This window comes from Macrobrachium rosenbergii, chromosome 12 (genome assembly GCF_040412425.1).
Source record: "Macrobrachium rosenbergii isolate ZJJX-2024 chromosome 12, ASM4041242v1, whole genome shotgun sequence".
Lineage (NCBI taxonomy): Eukaryota > Metazoa > Arthropoda > Malacostraca > Decapoda > Palaemonidae > Macrobrachium > Macrobrachium rosenbergii.
This window is the reverse complement of record NC_089752.1, coordinates 29,331,734-29,351,046: the sequence shown is the minus strand read 5'-3', so window position 1 is coordinate 29,351,046 and position 19,313 is coordinate 29,331,734. Positions and strand designations below refer to the sequence as shown.

Below are 19,313 nucleotides of genomic sequence, written 5' to 3'. Positions count from 1 at the left end.
CTGTCAACACCTGTTGTCAGTTCCTCCGCCATTTGGATTTCGAAATTTGTTGTCACTTAAGTATTTTGGTTGTTTTTTGGTATTCAACTGGATCTGTGACTTGGCATACGCTCTCTGTGGATCGTTTTTGATTTTGCTTTTGACTTTTCTTATAATTAAGATGTCTTACCTCTAGCTATCGAGTCTGTAGCTTGGGTGAATGTAAGGTGAGGCTATCGAAGACTTCGATAGTTCCTCACACTTTATGTATGATATGTAAGGGTATTCAATGCTATGATAATCGGTATAATGAAAGTGAGGGATTATCTGAGGGTGAGTGGAAGATATATGAAGCCTATATGCTTAAATTGGAGCGTGATAGGTTTAGGAGATCTTCCTCCTAGAGTGCATCCTTACCTGGACAGTCAGGGTTTTCTCCTACTAGTAACCCTGTAGTAAATATTAGTACTAACCCTGTAGTATGTTGCTGCAGAAGGTAATACCCTGGCTCTTGTGTTGGAGTCAATGCGTGCTCTTGAAACTAAAGTGAATGCAATTCAAACGCAAAGTGTTAGTGCTAGTGCCCCTAGTGTTGTGGAGGGGGCGTCAGATCGGCCCTATAATGCCTCTAGGCCTGGACCTCTGTCGAACTCCCAGGACCAGGGAGGGGGCATGTCGAAAGCCGCATGAGGGTTACGGGGGCTTCTCACCGATCTGGTGTCCCTTCGGCAGGTCCTGATGACGCTACCCAGGCTGCCAGGGATCGTGCACAGGCACGCATCCTGAAGGATTGCTTCTCGTCCTCCGACACATCCTCCCCGCCTCGGTGTTGGAGCTCTCGGTTGGACTCTCGCCCTCTTAAGAGAAGCTTAGAGGAGAGGACGCTTCACGTCCTCTTCCTCTAGACGTTTGTGCTCTTCCCCGATAGTTGCTTGGATATTCCTCCGCAGAAGAGAATAAAGTGTTTTTCGGATGATGACGCTACTCGACCCCCCTGTCGCGCTAAGGCAAGGGCTAGAGCTTCTACCCCTGTGAGAAGGAAGTATACGTCTCTCTACCCTCTCCTGCTCTCAGGTTCAGCCCTTCTCCCGAGAGAGTTGCTTCTCCAGCGCGTCAGATTTTGTTGGGTTTGCAACAACAGCTGGATGCTCTCATGAACCTTTCAAGATTCGAAACTGCCTGTTAAGAGGTACTGACCTTCACCTTCGTCTCCTGCTTCGTCTTCCTCGTCTGCTAGATGTTTTGGGGCTTCTCGTCTGTCGTCTAGAGAGAGTGTTTAGTGGCTTCCTAATCGTCTTCCCCGATTTGAGGTGTTGGACTTTTCTCTTGACACGCGCCAGGAGCGCGTGTCTTGCTCTTCACGCGCTTCTCACGCTTCACGCGCGCCTCACCTTGACGCTCGGCGCGCGCCTAGCCATGACGCTTCGCGCGCGCCACGCTGTGTAACTCTTCTCGTATCTTGCCACGGAGCCTCTCGCGCGCCACGCCATGACGCTCCGCGCTCGCCTCGCCGTATAGCTTCAAAGTCTTCTTGTGTTGACGCTGCTCCTGTTGTACATCATGACGCACAACTACCCGCTTCAACTTCTGATGTCCTTCATAATTTAGCCACGACTTCTTCAAATCGCGGGAGTTCCCGCTTATGTATCGGCAAATCGGAACTTCTTTCACTCAAGACCCGCCAGCTGGGGAAGAATATCCTCTTTCGTCACAGTCTTTGGATGAAGAGAAACATCTTTCGTCTTCTTCTTCCTCTGATTATCAGACTCTGGCTATTTTACTTAAGGATCTGTTTCCTGAGACTTTTCATCCTTCGGCTCCTCTCTCTCCACCTTCGCAGTTGTCTTTGTCTTGAGCGAGAAGGACTCCTGGCTTTCTCAAGATGAGGAAGTCTTTTTCTGTCAAAAAGGCATTCAAAAAAGTCCAGGATTGGATGGCTGCCAGGAAAAATCAAGGAAAGACTTCTTTCGCTTTGCCTCCTTCACGTTTGTCCGACAAAGCAGGCATTTGGTATGAGACAGGGGAGCACATTGGCTTAACGCTTCCCTTGACTTCTCAAGGGGACTTTGCAATCCTAGTCGACGCCTCTTGAAGATCCCACTTGTCTTCTTTTAAGGTGTCTTGGACTCTGACTGAGATGGACCACCATTTTAAAGGCCTCTTCAAGACTATTGAGGTCTTTAACTTCTTGGACTGGTGTCTGGAAGTTTTGAACACGAAGGCTACTAATCCGGTTTCCATTAGTCTGGGGGAGCTGTCCAGTGTACTGCGGTGCATGGACAAGGCCGTCAGAGATGGCTCTGAAGAACTTGCGTCTCAGTTTTCATCGGTTCTTTTGCAAAAAGAGAGCATTGTTTTGCTATTTCTCGGTGAAGTCTGTTTTCACCAGCGCAGAAGGGAGAGCTGCAGTTCGCTCCTTTCTCGAGCCATCTCTTCCCCCAGACTTTGGTTAAGAATATTGCTGCTAGCCTTCAAGAAAAGGCAACCCAAGACCTTCTTTCCAGGTCTTCTAAACGTCCTTTGGCCCCATCATCTTCCTCTTCTTTTCCTCAGTTGGCTAAGAAGAAGCAGCCTTTTCGTGAAGGGGCTTCCATGGGAAGCAACACGAGACCCGCACCACGAGGGAGAGTTTTTCCCGAAAGGAATGTCACTTCCAAGAGAGGTAGCAAGTGACTCCTTTCATCTCCAGACACCATTAGCAACCAGGCTTCATTTTGCACAAGCCTGGAGAGAGAGAGGGGCAGACGTTTGGTCCCTCCTACTGTTAGAGAGAGGTTACTTGATTCCCTTCCTGTCTCCTCCTCCTTTGTTTTTTGTTTCCCAATTGCCATCCTGTCAAACAGAATATTCTGTTTGACCTGCTCGAACAGATGCTCGAGCGGAGAGCAGTGGAATAGGTCTTGGACTCGCAGTCCCCCAGGATTTTACTACAGATTGTTTCTAGTCCCAAAACTTTCAGTAGGCTGGAGACCCGTCTTGGACGTCAACAGGCCGAACAACTTGGTCCGGAAGGAAAAGTTCAATACTAGGAGCCCTTCATCCCAGGGATTGGATGGTATCTTTGGATCTCCAAGATACTTATCTTCACGCCCCAATTCATCCACGTTCGATGAAGTATCTCAGGTTGTCTTGGGGGACTAAACGTTCCAGTTCAGGGCTCTCTGCTTTGGACTCGGTACAACGGCCATACCACGTTGAAAGCACCGCTTCTCGTCCGATCAGCGAAGTTAAGCAACGTTGGGTCTGGTCAGTACTTGGATGGGTGACCGCCTGGGAACACCAGATGCTGTTGGCGTCACTTTTTGCTCAGAGGGTGTTTACACTTCTCATGAAGAACGTTGCGATGCAGTTGCACCTGTCGCACGTCAGGATCTCTCTCTACTTGGACGACTGGTTGATTCGAGCGTCGTCGAAGCGAAGGTATCTGAAGGACCTTCAGTTGACTCTGCAACTCGTGAAGTCCCTGGGACTTCTGGTGAATGTGGAAAAGTCGCAGCTGATCCCCTCACTATCCATTGTGTCTGGGAATTCAGATGTATTCAGCGGCTTTTATAGCGTCTCCGTCGCAAGAACGGCAACTTCTATGTACGAAAAAGTCTCGGCCTTCTTGGGGAAGGAAACATGCTCGGTGAGGGAATGAATGAGTCTGCTGGGGACCATTTCCTCGCTGGAGAAGTTTGTTTCCCTGGGGAGACTGCATCTCAGGCCTCTTCAGTTCTTTCTGTTGGAGAACTGGCAAAGCAAGGAAAACTTGAAAGAGGAATTGAGAATTCTTCCTTCTGTAAAAGAGGATCTGTAGTGGTGGCTCGATCCAACGAAATTGCAGAAAGGGATCTCCCTCAAGCTTCTGAACCCCGACCTAGTGTTGTTCTTCCGACGGGTCGTCAACAGGTTGGGGGGCAACTCTAAGGGGAGAGGAAGTGTTAGGAACCTGGAGAGAGGAACAGGTGTCCTGGCACATCAACATCAAAGATATGGCGGCTATCTTTTAGCTCTCCAATTCTTCGAGGTCCAAGTTTGCAATCGTGTAGTTCAAGTAAACTCGGACAACACTACGGCATTGGATTACCTCAAGAGACAGGGCGGAACACACTCTTGTTCCCTGTTCAGCCTTGCAAGAGAGATTTTTCTTTGAGCCTATGCTCGCAACATTTCGATTCTCTCAAGTTTTGTTGCAGGGGTCGAAATTGTTCGAGCAGACCTGCTCAGTCGGTGCCATCAACTCCTGCCGAAGGAATGGACCCTTCATCAGGAGGTTTGCCAAGATTTTTGGAAACTTTGGGGTCGCCATCTTGTGGATCTTTTCACGACCTCAAGAACAGCGAGGCTCCCTCTATACTGCTCACCTGTACTCGACCCGGGGGCAGTTGCGATAGATGCTCTTCTCTGGGATTGGACGGGAATAGATGTTTACGCCTTTCCCCCGTTCAAAATTCTGGGAGAAGTCATACGCAAGTTCGCGGCCTCACAAGGGACGAGGATGACTCTCATCCCCACGTTTTGGCCTTCGAACCACTGGTTCTCGGAGTTTCTCTTCTGGTTGGTAGACGTTCCGAGAACCCTTCCTATGAGAGCAGACCTGCTCATACAACCCCACTTCGCGAGATATCATCAAAACCTCCCCGCTCTGAACCTGACTGCATTCAGACTATCGAAAATTGGTCAGAGCGAGGGGGTTTTCTGGCCAGGTGGCACGGGCCATCGCTAGAGCCAGAAGTTCTTCATCTAACAGGATATATCTAGCGAAGTGAGCAACCTTCAAGGGTTGGTGTAGAAAGAAGGGCTTTTCCTCTTCCTCTATCACTGTGAGCCAGATTGCGGATTTTCTCCTTTACTTAAGAGAAAAACTCGATATAGCAGTTCCGACTATCAAGTGTTATCGGAGCATGCTTTCGACTGTTTTCAGACACAGAGGATTAGATTTGCCTGACAATAAGGACCGCCACGATCTTACGAGCTCTTTCAAGACATCCAAGGTTCCTCAGCTAATTTAATGCTTGGAACTTGGACGTAGTGCTCAAGTTTTTGATGTTTAGTCCTTTTGAGCCTCTCCACTCAGCATCTCTTAAGTATGTTACTCGAAAAATGGCATTCCTCACGGCTCTGGCGACGGCGAAGAGAGTGAGCGAAGTTCAAGGCCGTCATGTGGGCTTCAAGGAACACAATGCTGTCTACTCTTTAAGCCCTAAGTTCTTGGCTAAGAATGAAAGGCCTTCTAACCCTTGGCCTAGACACTTTGAAATTAAAGGTTTAGCAGACCTTATTGGACAGGAACCTGAGGGAGTTCTATGTCCGGTTAGAGCTCTCAAGTACTACCTTAAAAGAACCCAGGACACTCGTGGTCCCTCGGATAATTTATGGTGTTCTTTGAGGCAACCAGTTAAACCTATGTCGAAGAATGCACTGGCATTCTTCATTAGGACGTCATTAAGGACGCACACTCTAGTTGTGACGACTCCAACTTCAAGTTGTTGAGAGTTAACGCTCACGAGGTGAGGGCAGTTGCTACCTCCATGGCGTTCCAGAAAAGTATGGTACTCAGTGACATTCTCAGTGCCACATTTTGGCGAAGCAATTCGGTGTTTGCCTTACACTCTTGGCGAGATGTTTAGGTAGCATACGAAAATTGCTTTTCGCTGGAACCATACATTGCTGCTTCAGCAACCTTGGAGACAGGGGGTAACTCTGATCCTATCCCTTTTTAATTGTGTTTTTATGGTTGTTGGGTCGACTACTGGAGGCAGTCTTCCCAATCCTTTGCAAACTAACGCTTTAGGTGTTGGTTAGGTGGTTAGTAATGCTCTTTTGTCCTCTTTGTATGGTCTATGATCTAGTCACATTGTGGTCACGCCCCCGTTGACAGATCATCTAGAAGTTGCCAGCTATATAGGTCACTACCTCGCTGGGGTCTCTAGTAAAGCAGAAGCAGACTAGAGTGACAGTAACCACTCAGTCAGCTACGCTATCAGATAAGGAACCAAAATAATTTTACCAATATATTGGTTTTTTCCCTAATTCTTGGCTGTCTCTACCCCCCTCCAAAGGTGGTATTCAGCTATATATATATCTGACAGGTAAGTCTCATGAACAAAATGATATTTTAATGATAAAATAAAGTTTGTTCATACTTACCTGACAGATATATATAGTATTCATATTGCCCTCCCTCCTCCCCTCAGGAGTCAGTGGCATTAGAAAATCTGAATAGAAAATGGGAATGGTTCCTGATACCCGCCTCCCAGCGGCGGGAATGGGTACTAACCACCTGCCCGGCCACTGCGTGTGCCGCGAATTTTGAAATTCTGTCGGACTTCGGAGAATACAGCTATATATATATATCTGCCAGGTAAGTATGAACAAACTTTATTTTATCATTAAAATATCATTTTTATTACTCTTTAAGGCTCTTTATGGAAGAACTTGTGGAGTACATAGAAAGGACCCCAAAGGCAAGGCATGCCTCCCGTTGGAAGAATTATTTACGTTCTCTACCCCAGCCTCTTTCTGATGCCAAAGCACCAAAAACTTGGCAGCCAGCCTATACAATGAAAGCAGTCAATGCTGCTCTTTCACACGTTCAGATTGTCGCCTACAGTGAAAAAATCGTAAGTACCACATGCACGTTTTATTGTTGAACTTTATTCTTTGTCATCACTACTACTATCTGATAGTAAAGAGTCAGCTGCTCAGAAATTTATCATTAAACCTTAATGGTATATAGTTTCAGAGTTCAGTGAAATTTATCTTTGGTTAGAGTATTTCCATACATAGAAGTTAACCTGTTTACAGTAGGCCTATGCAACATTGTATTTGAAAAGGCTAAATGAGTTTTAAGTTGTCTTTTTTCTTTTTCTCACTTAATTGTCAGTCAGTGTATACAGTATTGATAATGCTGGCTGAATTTGTGACTGTCATGTAGCATTTTTGTAGGTAGGTTTTGTGTGTTTTCTTGATTTTCATTGTGATATAGTTATTCCTAGTGCAAGGTTAGTCTTTCATGATGGAGCTGTGTTTTTTATTCAAAATGTATATTGCATTTTGTTCTTTGGAGAGTCTCTTTTGACCTTGCATTGAGGGACTTTTTATTTGGGCATCATTTCACTACAGGTTATCTTTGTCTTTTCCTTATTAAGTAGTGTTTGGCTTCTCTAGTGTATCATTTCCAGAGGCTTTTATTCTTTGCATTTTACATTCTTGTTACAAACTCCATCTTGGGTTCTCTTTCCATGCAGTATTAACTATGGTATTTTGCTTCATGAAAATAATGTAACCATTGTATTTTTGTCTCTTTGATATGTCTGTAGCAAACTTGTCATTATTGGCCATCAGTAATTAGTGTTTATATAAGTAACTTATCAAGTAATTACATAGCTATTGGTTTCGTTTATTCGCAGTAGCTTAAATTCAAATTTCACAGTAGCGACACCGATGTTCTGTGTAGGTGACTAGTCTCGCCCCCTAATGAGATAGTTAGGAATGACTAAACAGAGAATCCTCAGTCTGTTTCTCCGACTTCTGGTGTTAACATCAGGTGTCGGCAGCAGCTTTTCTTTTTTCGCCGGTTATTAACCGGACTTCGGTGTTCAAGCTGAAAGTCGAGTAGCTTCAGCCAAAAACTTTCAGGATGAGTTTTTTCTTGTTTTGTTGTTACTAAATGGAGTCTGGTATATCAATTTTTGCTTTTACAGTGAAAATTGCAGTTAATTGTTTAACTACTTTGCCGAGTGGCGTACTATATTATAAACAGTGCTTTGTTGCCGAACCGATATTTACGTTCGCTACTGAACTAATTTTTTCTAGGCTACAGTAGTGAAATTACATCTTTGGTTTTACTCACCTGTACGACGAGTAATGTAATAATGTAAAGTGTTGCCGATTAACGTAATAAAGTAAACTTTGCACTCACTAGGATGAGTAATTTAATAATGTAAAGTGTTGCCGAGTAATGTAATAAACTTTGCATATGGTACGACGAGTAATATAATAATGTAAAGTGGTGCCGAGTAACGTAATAAAGTAAACTCTGCATACGCTACGACGAGTAATTTAATAACGTAAAGTGTTGCAGAGTAATGTGATAAAGTGAACTTTGCATTCGCTTCGATATATATTGAGTAGCGTAATAAAACATAAACATTGCGTTCGCTACAGGGCCGATAATGATATACTATATCTCCATAAATCTCAAATAATGTCTGTTAGGAGTTGAAATTTGTCTGTATGATGGTACTCTGTGTACTTCAAGATTAATTAAAATCATGCTATTACACTTTCCTTTGCAGAGAACTGAAAAAGTGTAAGGGCAGAATGTAGTAGGAGAGAATTGTGCTTATTTTGGTTGTGCTGGGCTTTCGAAAGAATTGACGTTCTTGACAGCTGAGGATCAGCTCCAAACACCTAGGAACGCTCACCAGCTCCCAATTTCTTAGCTTATGAGCTATTAGCTTGTTTGATGCCCAGTTGCCTGGCGCCAATTACACCTGGGAGCACCCAGCGCCCGGCAAACCGCTCGGTGAGATACAAGCAATCAGTGGGATCTGAGCGCCCAGCGGATCCATACGCCCAGTGGATCCATGTGCCCAGTGGATCTGAGTGTCCAGCGGATCCATGTGCCCAGCAGATCCATGCACCCTCTGGATCCGAGCGCCTGGTGGATCCAAGTGCCCAGTGGATCAGAGCAGCCCAGGGATCCAAGTGTAGTCTAGTGCCTACTCCCCATCCATTTTTCTCTTCTACTACTAGCCCTCTATTTTTTTTTTTTTTTTGTATTGCTCCTGCGCCTGACTCCCTCGCTTCCTTCCCATGCCATTGCCAGTCTTGTGAAGTGTTGTGCAGTGGAGGAGGTGTCTACTCATCCCCCGATGCTCCTAGACGGAAAGTCCCTGTCAAACTTCCCTAACCTGGAAGGAGGCATACTAGAAGTCCCAGGGAGGTCGGGGGTTTACTCATGGGTAGTCGCCTCCTCAGTAGAGCCTGTTGCTGGTCCCAGGTATCAACAGACAGCCACAGGAAATCTTACCGGATGTTTGGTGGAGGATGTGGCTATCCGGCCCTATCGGATCTCCTAAACCCAGTCCCTGTCAGACTCCCCTAAACCTGAGAGGAGGCATACTGTCGGTGCATGGGTAGTTACTCGTCAGTCGATCCTGCTGTCCACAGGTCTTGATGGATAGCCATTGGAAAGGCGTCGATAGGGATGTGCTTTCTTTGTCCTCTAGTGATACGGATCCCAGTGTGAACAGTTACGGATTCCAGTATATGTAAGAAGCATCAACGTGTTGTTCTAGGATCCTAGTGTGGACAGACATGGATCCCAGTGTAGATGGGGTGTTGATGACGTTTTTTGGGAGTATCTTGTGGAATGCCAGTATTGGCACCCAACGCTCTTTCAATCTGAGTGCCTAGCAGTGTCAGAGCAGACGGAGTCCAAGCGCCCAGTGTCCAAAGCATCCACTGAGATCAAAGCATACAGAGGGATCTGATGGCTCCAAGCATCCAGTGGGGTCTGTTGGATCCAAGTGGCCAGTGGGATCTGATGGATCCAAGCATCCAGCAGGATCTGATGGATCCAATTGTACAGTGGGATCTGTTGGATCCAAGTCAAGTGGGATCTGATGGATCCAAGTCAAAAGTCAAGTGGGATCTGACAGATCCAAGTCAAGTGGAATCTGACGGATCCAAGTCAAGTGGGATCTGACTGATCCAAGTCAGGTGGGATCTGATGGATCCAAGTCAAGTGGGATCTGATGGATCCAAGTCAAGTGGGATCTGACGGGTCCAAGTCAAGTGGGATCTGACAGATCCAAGTCAAAAGTCAAGTGGAATCTGACGAATCCAAGTCAAGTGGGATCTGACGGATCCTAGTCAAGTGGGATCTAACTGATCCAAGTCAGGTGGGATCTGATGGATCCAAGTCAAGTGGGATCTGATGGATCCAAGTCAAGTGGGACCTGACGGATCCAAGTCAAGTGGGATCTGATGGATCTAAGTGTCCAGTGGGATCTGATTAATCCAAGTGTCCAATGGGATCTGATGGATCCAAGTATCCAGTGGGATCTGATTGATCCAAGTGTCCAGTGGGATGTGAGGGATCCAAGTGACCAGTGGGATCTGAGGGATCCAAGTATCCAATGGGATCCGAGGGATCCAAGTATCCAGTGGGATCCGAGGGATCTAAGTGTACAATGGGATCCGAGGGATCCAAGCGCCAACCTGCTGTGTCCGGTGCTAGTTCCTCTTTGGTTCAGTGCCTGAATTTTAAGAACATGCTGTTGTCCTGTCTTGTGCACCAGTTAGCATTGAGCAGGGATCAAGTCTACCTCTGGACAAGACTTCTGGGTCAGAGTTGCTGAAAGAAGCTCCCTCTTTGGGCTATTTCCTCGTCATCCAAGCATCTGTCTAGGTTGGAAAATTGGCTTTCATTTAAAAGGAGCAAGACATTGTCTTTTGTCTTCCCTCACTCTAGTACCTTGTCGGATCTAGACTTCCCTGTCAAGATTGTTGGAAGCCCTGTTTTTCCTGGATTGACATCAGGAACACTGGCCAGAGTCCTCCTGTCAACCTAAAGAATCTCTCAGAATTTTTAGTTTTCCGTCTGCCAAGAATCTCTGTTTTCAGACGACCCAAGAGTTTTACCCTCATTCCCCTCTTCATGCCTGGGACATTAGTAGTGAGCCTACTCTAGCTCTGGCACCCACAAAATGCTGGCCAGATTGAGCAGATCTAATGCGTCCTCAGATTTTACTTCAGTTCCAAGGTTTTGGGTGAATACTGCATGCCATGAGCTTCTTGGCTCTTCACTCCGCTGAAGATCTACATGTTGACAGTTGCTGTTATATGCTTCCTGTCAACAGTTAAAGCTATCTTCTTCTCACAGCGTTCTTGCAGTTTCGTTCTTGGTTGAACGACCTTTCCTGTAAGGTGTACGAGGGTATCGTTGAGTCCACGCTAAGTGTCAAAGAGTTCAGTTTTTGTTGAATCTGCAAGGATTTCGACATTTTCTTCTGGCTGTCATAAAAGTCTGCAGATTTAGCAGCTTCTTTGTACGGTTGTCTGTGGTTCTACCCGTCATTCTACTAGTTTGCCTTTTGGCTGTGAGTGCATGATCACCAACGCGAAGCATGCCCACAGCAGATAGAGGACGAACCATATAGCCTCTTCCATTAATCTTCATGGCTATTGAATGGATTTTGGAGATGCAGGAAGCACCCTTCCTTGTCCTTGCCAGATGTCGGCCTCCTGACAGCACAAGTTTTCTCTGGAGCCCTTGTTCTTATAGTCATCTGAACTTAGTCTTTTGGAAAGGAAGTTCCTTCATCCGTGAACCTAGTCCTGGATTTCTTTTCAGTGCTTCAGTTATGGGTTGGGGAGCCTTCTTAAGGAACTTTTTTTTTTTTTTTCTGGGTGTGTTCCCCGGAAAGATGGATCCTTCAGTTCCTTTTCATAGAGCTGGAAGTTTCTTCAGATAACTTCAGTGCTTTTTGACCTTATAGCACTCTTAGACTGTGGTAACCATTCAGACTAGACCACAGTTCTAATATTTTATGTAAGCAAGGCTCTACCCCACGTCTCCCCACTTCTATAGGAAGAGACCTGTTTCTGTAGACAGATCAATCAGGTCTTCTAGTCTCTTGGTCCGTTCATAGAACTAAGCCCTATCAGATGTACTGAGGCGTCAGAAGGAGACCGTAGATCCCAAGGCTACGGGGATCTGTGGAATCTATGGGACAGACCTTCCTGGACCTGTTTGCTCCTGGAAGGGATCTTCACTTTCCTCTTTTTGTGGTCCATACCATCCCTATAGCATGTGCAACAGACCTCATGCTATAGACAGATCCGTCGGACTACCTCTCTTCATGCCCTTCATCACAGTCAAGAAGGAGTGACGTATTACAGTCCCTGAACGTGCTCAGTTGTGGGCAGACTCTACAGGATCCTCCCCCACTGGGTGTTCTCAGACAACCTCGCTTCAAGAGATCATCCAAGGTAGTCAGATCTTTCCACGACAGTCTCCAGACTGCCGGGAGGATTGTCATTGAAGATTTTTGTTTTAGACGTATTGCAGAGACCATTGCAAGACGTGGAAGTCAATCTTCTCTTGTCATCTTCTAGACCATGGGATCGACTTTCCGAAGCTAGCATCTCAGGCCCTACGTCTCCTCTTTGAGATGTACGTGTTCCTTTTACAATGATCCCATGAAGGGCTATTGAACTATGCATAACTCATGTATAAGCATGGAGACCTAGTTCATTGGCATCAATATCGTGATCTCCTTTGAAGTTCCTGACATGCCCAAGCAAGGAAGAAGAAGTGGTTTACTCATTTCTCCTTGGATTTTAGTCAAGGACAGGGACCCATCCAAGACATGGATCCGTTTTTTCTTTTTCCATAGGAAATTTACGGACCCTGCTCTCTCGTCGCTAACAATAGCCTTGCACCAGCTTTGGCTATGATGTTAGCTTTCGTTCTGAGCGCCCAGTAGCGCTCATTAGCTCTGAGGAAGACTAAAGTTTTCTATCCAGTTTGAATGTTCAGGTTCGAAAGTCTCCAGAACCTATGGTGTAATGGCAAGAACTACTTTCTCCCTCTGACTAGAACTCCTGGCAGCAAACTGCACCTGGTGCCAGCTCATTCTCAGAGAGCCATAGCGCTCACTGGCTCTGAGGAGGAATTTAGAGAGCTCGGCCCAGCTGGATGGTATAGTATTGCCTAAAAGCCAGTAGTCCCAGGCCATCCATAACCCAGGGAGTTAGGACAAGAGCTCATCTCATTCTCTGATTAGAACATCTTGCCCTTTATCCTAATGGACTTTATCTTCTGAGACACGCTCAGATTTAAGAAAAGCATTTTTCTCCTCCTAGTGAAAGCTAAAGATGTCAGAACAGCCTCTACCTCATCAGCTTTCAAATGCTATATATCCCTTATGTCAACTCAACAATCAACCTACTGGTGGTATGACTGTTCATCGTTTCTCATTTTGAGGGGGTTTAAACAGTGTTTTAAAAACTTGGCAGTACCTTGCGATTTTTAGTTATTGGCATGGTATCACGGAAGGAAGCGTAGGATTTTCTCCTACTGCCTATTCACCTGGTAGTGAAGTGTCGAAATTTGGGGAGCTGGGTGGGATACAATGTATCCCGAGCACCCAGCACTCTTAGTGGATGGGTTTAGGTCTTACTTCAGTGTAGGTGACAACATTATCTGGTTGTTTTTATGGTACTGCGCCCAGGGCAAGGCCACCTTTAAAGTTCTGCTAGCCATTGGATAATTCCTTGACTGCATAACTTCCACTGATGCTTTGGTAGCGATCGTAGTACTCCTCCGCTACAAAGCTCCCCCTTCAGTAGAGGCAACCCTCGGCTTTACTGCCATGCCACTACAGGTTAAGTTGAGCACCAACCAGGGGCGGTCTATACTGCAGGCTCTCTTAACTAACAAGGAATGACAAGCATTGTTTTCAATGCTAGCAACTTTCTATTTCTTATTCATTACATGACTTAATGTTTTAGAGTAGAATGTGTCCATGTTTCCCACCTCCTGTCAATGTGGGATTCAGCTATGTAATTACTTGGTAAGTTATTTATATAAAAATGACATTTTTATAATAAAATAAAGTTTTATATATACTTACCAAGTAATTACATGATCAGAGCCCTCCCTCCTCCCCTCTGATGGACACAAGCATAAACAGACTGAGGATTCTCTGTTTAGTCGTTCCTAACTATCTTGATAGGGGGCGAGACTAGTCACCTACACAGAACATCGGTGTCGCTACTGCGAAATTTGAATTTAAGCTACTGCGAACAAACGAAACTAATAGCTATGTAATTACTTGGTAAGTATAAATGAAACTATTTTATTACAAAAATGTAATTTTTCTTGATTTTTGGGGGTTCCTGTGACATTATTTTTCATGCTATTAATGTGAGAAAAGTGCTTTCTTGAGTTGGGAAGGCTGTGATGGACAACGATTTTATAGAAAGGAGAAAAAAGATGTAACCATGATGAAGTGTCAGTATTCAGTGTTCATTACTCATTGTGCTTGACAGGACCTGTAGAAGAGTATTATGTTACTTCTGATTGTTTTAGGACTAGCATAGGGCAGTGATCCTTTATGAGGAGAATGTAATCCTAGATATGTGTAAGAGTTTGGCCATTTATGAGGTATGAAACTGTTGATTTAAATCTGTATCAAGAAGATTTGTATAAGAATAGCCTTCCCTAATATGAGGACAATGCCATTTTCTGAGAAGCAGGTTCAACCAGTCCCTTGATGTGACCATAAGACATGATACTGGACTTTTAAGCCTTAAATGTTGGTAAATCAAAGAGGTCATTTTTAAATTCTCAAGCTTTATTGGTTGTAGGTAGAAGGGGCATGAAATAAACTGATGGGAGGGGAACTGATCTTGAGGTACGGTAATATTATGAACAAAATTTAACTTTCTCAATTTACAAAGAATACTCGTATTTAAATATTGTGAACATTTGTAGTGTCATATTTTAGGATGTAAGTTTGAGATTGACTGTCTATAGAGGTTTCAGAAGAAAGAGGAGGTGGCTTTATGTAGAGGAGAAGCATGAGCATGTGAATGGGTAAGGTAAAAGAAGATTGGAAGGTGTCATTGACAAAAGAAGAAGGAAAAGGGTAGGTAAGGGTACAAAGTTCTGAAGAACACCACCAAACATAGAGAAGGGGGAAGATGCACTGTCAACCACAATAGACATAGACTGGTCAAGAAGAAACTTGAATAAGGAACATTTTCTCCAAATTGGGGATTTACTTATATCACCAGCACCAACCTAGAGCATATCTATGTAAGGAGGAAAGTTTCATTATTTAACCTTTGCATTTGTTCAGTGTTGATGATGGTGACTGTGTAATTGAAAGAAAGAACTTGTCATCAGGAGGGACGGTAGTAGTTTTACTTGCACAGGGTTTTGTTTGTTAGTAAATTCACTTTCATATCTTAAATTTTGTTTAAAGATATTTTCAGCAACATTTTGGTTTTTTATTTTTTCAGGACATTTGTGGAGCTCTTAAGGTTACAGCAGTGAGTTCTGGTTACTGTTTAGGAAGCTGTAACTGGCTTTTATGCTCAGAGCATGAAAAGGTAGTGTGGACTTGACCATATTTTTTTTATTACATTTTATAGTTAGTGGATGCATGTGGCCACTATAATTAGTGTTAGAATTTTTTACTAAGAAAGTATTGTTAAGTACTGACAAATTTAGATTAATCTTGAACCAACATGCAAACTACTTAAATGTTTGATGAAGGTCATATAACTGTGGAATATATTTTATAACTAGAATTTAGTAAAGATTTTGCAGTCCTAAAGTTCTTGACATAATACAGAGCTTTTCTTCCAGTTGGCATATCTGAGTGGCTCTTCAACTTTGACAACGCATCCTAGACCTATTGATCAGCCATCTTTAAAAAATGCTGATGTCATGATTATGACAGCGCTGAACCACACACCAATGTATAATCCTGACTCAATGTTAGGAGAATTTTGTGTTGCTGTTGGTTAGTATTCAAGATGTTTTATTGGGGTTCTCAATCTTTTGCATAGGTCAACTTTTCATCAGGTATTACAAAGTAGTTTAACCAGACCACAGAGTCAGATTTCTAACCTTGTAGGATTTGTTCTAAAACTTGGGATAAAGGTTGGAACTGGAAATAGACAAAGTTTTTAGTGGGGCAGGCCTTACAGATATACACTGGCTATTGTGCCTTGTGTGGAGCATTATTGAAGGTTCTAAAGATTCTTGCACTATAATCTTATACCCTTGGCTGCACAGCTGTCTGTCTTTTACTTTTAATTCCAGCATCTTTACCTTTACTATTCTCTAATTATTACCTCTTGCTGACAGCATGGGGATATGGGGTTACCACTTACAATGCGTGTGCATGGTATGCTGTAGATTGTAAAGAAGGTTCTTTGCGGCATCCTTTTTGGCCCCAGGCATTGCTTAATGTGTATGCATTCTCTTGGGTCTTTTCTTTATTGCTATCTAGCTGTACCTTAGCTTTCTCCAATTTTAACCTCTTATGAACAAATTGTTTAGGTGATTCCTGTGAGTGTCTGCCAGTGTGACTTAGCTTCCTTGTTAAGACAATTTATAATCATGATAACAACCTCTCACTGAAGAGGAAACCCTTTGGGCAAGCTCTATGAGAGTTTATAAAGGTAACTCAGTCATGTTAGACTATGTTTTAGTAATTATTACAAAATTAATTAGGCAAAGAGCAAAGTAACAAATTGAAATAAAAAATGGAAAGCAATGGCTTTAAGAGCCAAAGAGACACTGAAGTGTGTGATGCTCTCATCTGTTTATCACATCTTCAGTACTCTTCTCCAAGGTTATTATTGATTGGTTAAAACAGGTAATATATACTGTCAAGTTTATGGGCTATTCCAGGCATAAGACTACACCATCACTGATGATATCTGTAGTGGTCCTTCTTATAAATTTTCTGATGAGGATGAAGTAAACATGAGATCTTGTGTGTTGGTAACAGTAAAAGCAAGAAAATGGAGTTCTCAATAGGCTGTGTAGTGGCAACTATATTTGGATTTATACTTGATTTTTTTACTGTCAGTCTGATTCTTGTCATTTCAAGTAAGTTGTAATATGTTGCTTCACAATTGCTGTGCTCCTTTCCTTTTTAAATCAGTTGTAATACCTTGCTTTACAAGTTTTTTGCATCTTGGTATTGTAAATTAGTTGTAATGCCTTACTTCACACCTGCTTTGTGTCATGGCATTTTAAATTAGTGGTAACATCTTACTTCACTAGTGCTTTGCTGTTTACATTGACTAGATTGAATTCTTACCTTCTTTGTAATGTGGGCACAGATAGTCTTTTGCTGAGAATGATTCCTTGGAGGCTTAAAGATATTCAAATAGCCAGTGAGCAAAACAAGACTCAATAAAAACATTACTTTTATTCTCCTCTTGCTCCAGTATAGATTAGTTGCTAGGAGTTGAGAGGAGGAACCTCCCCCCCATTTGGGGCATGGCCAAACACATAATCTAAAACTTGAAATGACATTGAGATTAACTAAAGTGAAGTATATTTTAATATTGTACCTGTATCTCTTGAAAACATTACATATTAAATTTTTTTTCATTTCAAAGTAAAGTGCATATAGTTTAAATATACTTTACCATTTGTGTTTAATTAATTTCTTCTATCTTTGCAGCCCAGACTCTGCGAAATGGAGGCAGTGCTTTGGTTCCTTGTTATCCAAGTGGAGTTGTGTATGATCTGTTTGAATGTCTGTCTAATCACTTGGATAATTTATGTCTGTCTCATATACCTATGTATTTTGTGTCACCTAAAGCCGAGAGCTCCTTGGCATATTCAAATATTTTTTCTGAGTGGTAAGTAATGTAAAATTATTTTACATTTATCCATCTAAATTTGTATAAGAAAATTTGCTGAATTTTCTATTTTATCATTTTCCAGCTTAAGAATGGAAAAGCTCTTTCGTTAAAGTTTGGTGTAAAAAAGTAAATGGCAGTGGCATAATTTGACTTGCCTTCTTTGCAAGAGAAATGAGAGGATCAAGTGACATGATATTGAGTGACTTATTTTCAGGTTGTCTTCTAGTAAACAAGTGAAAGTTTACAGTCATGATGATCCCTTTCCTCACGCACATCTCACAAAAGTTGGACGCCTGAAACCTTTTAAAAGTTTACATGCAGAAGGTTTCAGTAGTGAATATAGACAGGTAAGGCAAAGCTCAATTGCCAGTTGATGCTATATTTGGCCAAGTATAGACAATCAGAATATTTTGCTGTTCTAAAAATAGGTAGAATTGTATTTAGTTTTGTATGTGGCTATCACCAGTGCAGAAAAGTTGTGTAATGTTCAAGGTACAGTTGAAAAATAGTATGAATTTGTCTTTATGATTGTAGTGTGAAACATATTCTTTTCTTTGGCAGCCATGCATAGTTTTTTGTGGTCATCCTAGCTTAAGATTTGGAGATGCTGTTCATTTCATAGAAATGTGGGGGAACAACCCACAGAATGCTATTCTTTTTACAGGTAAGTTGAAAAAGTATAGCTTTATGTTGTGAAAAAAGATATGTTCTTGTTTTATATATATCCTTGGTTTATTTTTTGCAAAGTATTGCCACAAAGTGAAGTAAAATAAAACATTGGACAAGAAATTATTTTGAAGTAAAATTAGAAGACTGTCAAGGACCAGAAGTAAAATTGGAAGATGTCAAGGACCAGAAGTAAAGGTTTGAAAGTTAAAATTTCTAGGAAAACAAAATTATGACTTAAAACTACTTGAAATCAGAATACAGTTCTTTTAATTAAAATTATGAAGGAACACACTTTACTCTACAATAGGTGTACCATCTGCAGCATTTCTTGTGTAGCCTTCTTTAGGCAATACTGTAATATATGTAAGTTCTTTTGTGGTGTTTATTGCCTTCTACAATCTCCAAGCAAGCTCTATGAAAGGCTAGAAATGTGGCTCAGTGGTCTTGTTGAGATACTTGATGCACAGTAACATTTTCTTTTATCATACTTGAAGAATAATGAGTTCTCCTTGCCTTTAGAATTAAGTTAAGAGCTACCAAACCCATGATAACACTTATGCAAACCTCTCACATTTAAAGAGAATCTCTACACTTTTTGCCATTTGTGCTTGACCAGATTTGTAGTGAAAGGAAACTCCCCTTTGGACATTTAATGTACCTATCTCAAGATTGTGAATTTGTGTGGGCTGAAATTTTCCTGCTTTTTGAGTTTAGTTCCATGTGTTATTCTCAGATCTCTTAAAATATGTTCAGTTCAGTATGTTCCAGTTCAAACAAGCAATACTGTACTTAAACCTTGTGAGTCCGCCCATAGAGAAAGTCTGCACCCTCACAAGGTAAGGGAAGTCAATCTTGTTTAAGAAAAAATAAGCAAACATACTTAAAATATTCTTCAGTACCATTGTGGTGCTATTGTGACTGGTTGTTAACTGTATGGATTTTTATGGAATCCTCATTTATCATTGGTTTAATGTCAGTCTTCGTCCACAGTATCTGCTTTTACATTTAAAATCACTTAATTGCGTGATTTTTTTCATGTTTTGGCATTCCCCTCAAATGGGTCAGATTTCCTGTCCTTTTCCTTCTTTGAGCACACCCATGGTGATTCATTGAGTATTGTTATTTAGATTTTAAGGTGATGCTAGGGGTGAATACAGATCCAAATCCAGTTCCTCATTGGACGAGTTGGTAGAGTTCTCGGCTAGCACTCTACTAGGCCCGAGTTCAAGTTTCCGGCCGGCCAATGAAGAATGAGAGGAATTTATTTCTGG

General features: G+C 42.6%; 1 protein-coding gene and 1 non-coding gene across 2 annotated transcripts in view; both read left to right on the top strand.

Moving 5' to 3' along the window:
- IntS9 (integrator complex subunit 9) overlaps nt 1-19,313 on the top strand; it is a 49,936-nt gene that overhangs the window by 23,938 nt on the left and 6,685 nt on the right. The window contains exons 4-9 of the mRNA XM_067113745.1: nt 6,383-6,584; nt 15,004-15,093; nt 15,353-15,509; nt 17,190-17,370; nt 17,588-17,720; nt 17,935-18,037. Coding sequence (XP_066969846.1) covers nt 6,383-6,584; nt 15,004-15,093; nt 15,353-15,509; nt 17,190-17,370; nt 17,588-17,720; nt 17,935-18,037 — 866 coding nt within the window. The remainder of the gene's footprint in view (nt 1-6,382; nt 6,585-15,003; nt 15,094-15,352; nt 15,510-17,189; nt 17,371-17,587; nt 17,721-17,934; nt 18,038-19,313) is intronic.
- LOC136844520 (5S ribosomal RNA) lies at nt 3,156-3,274 on the top strand. Its single transcript, XR_010854909.1, has one exon. It is a non-coding gene; the product is annotated as a 5S ribosomal RNA (ribosomal RNA).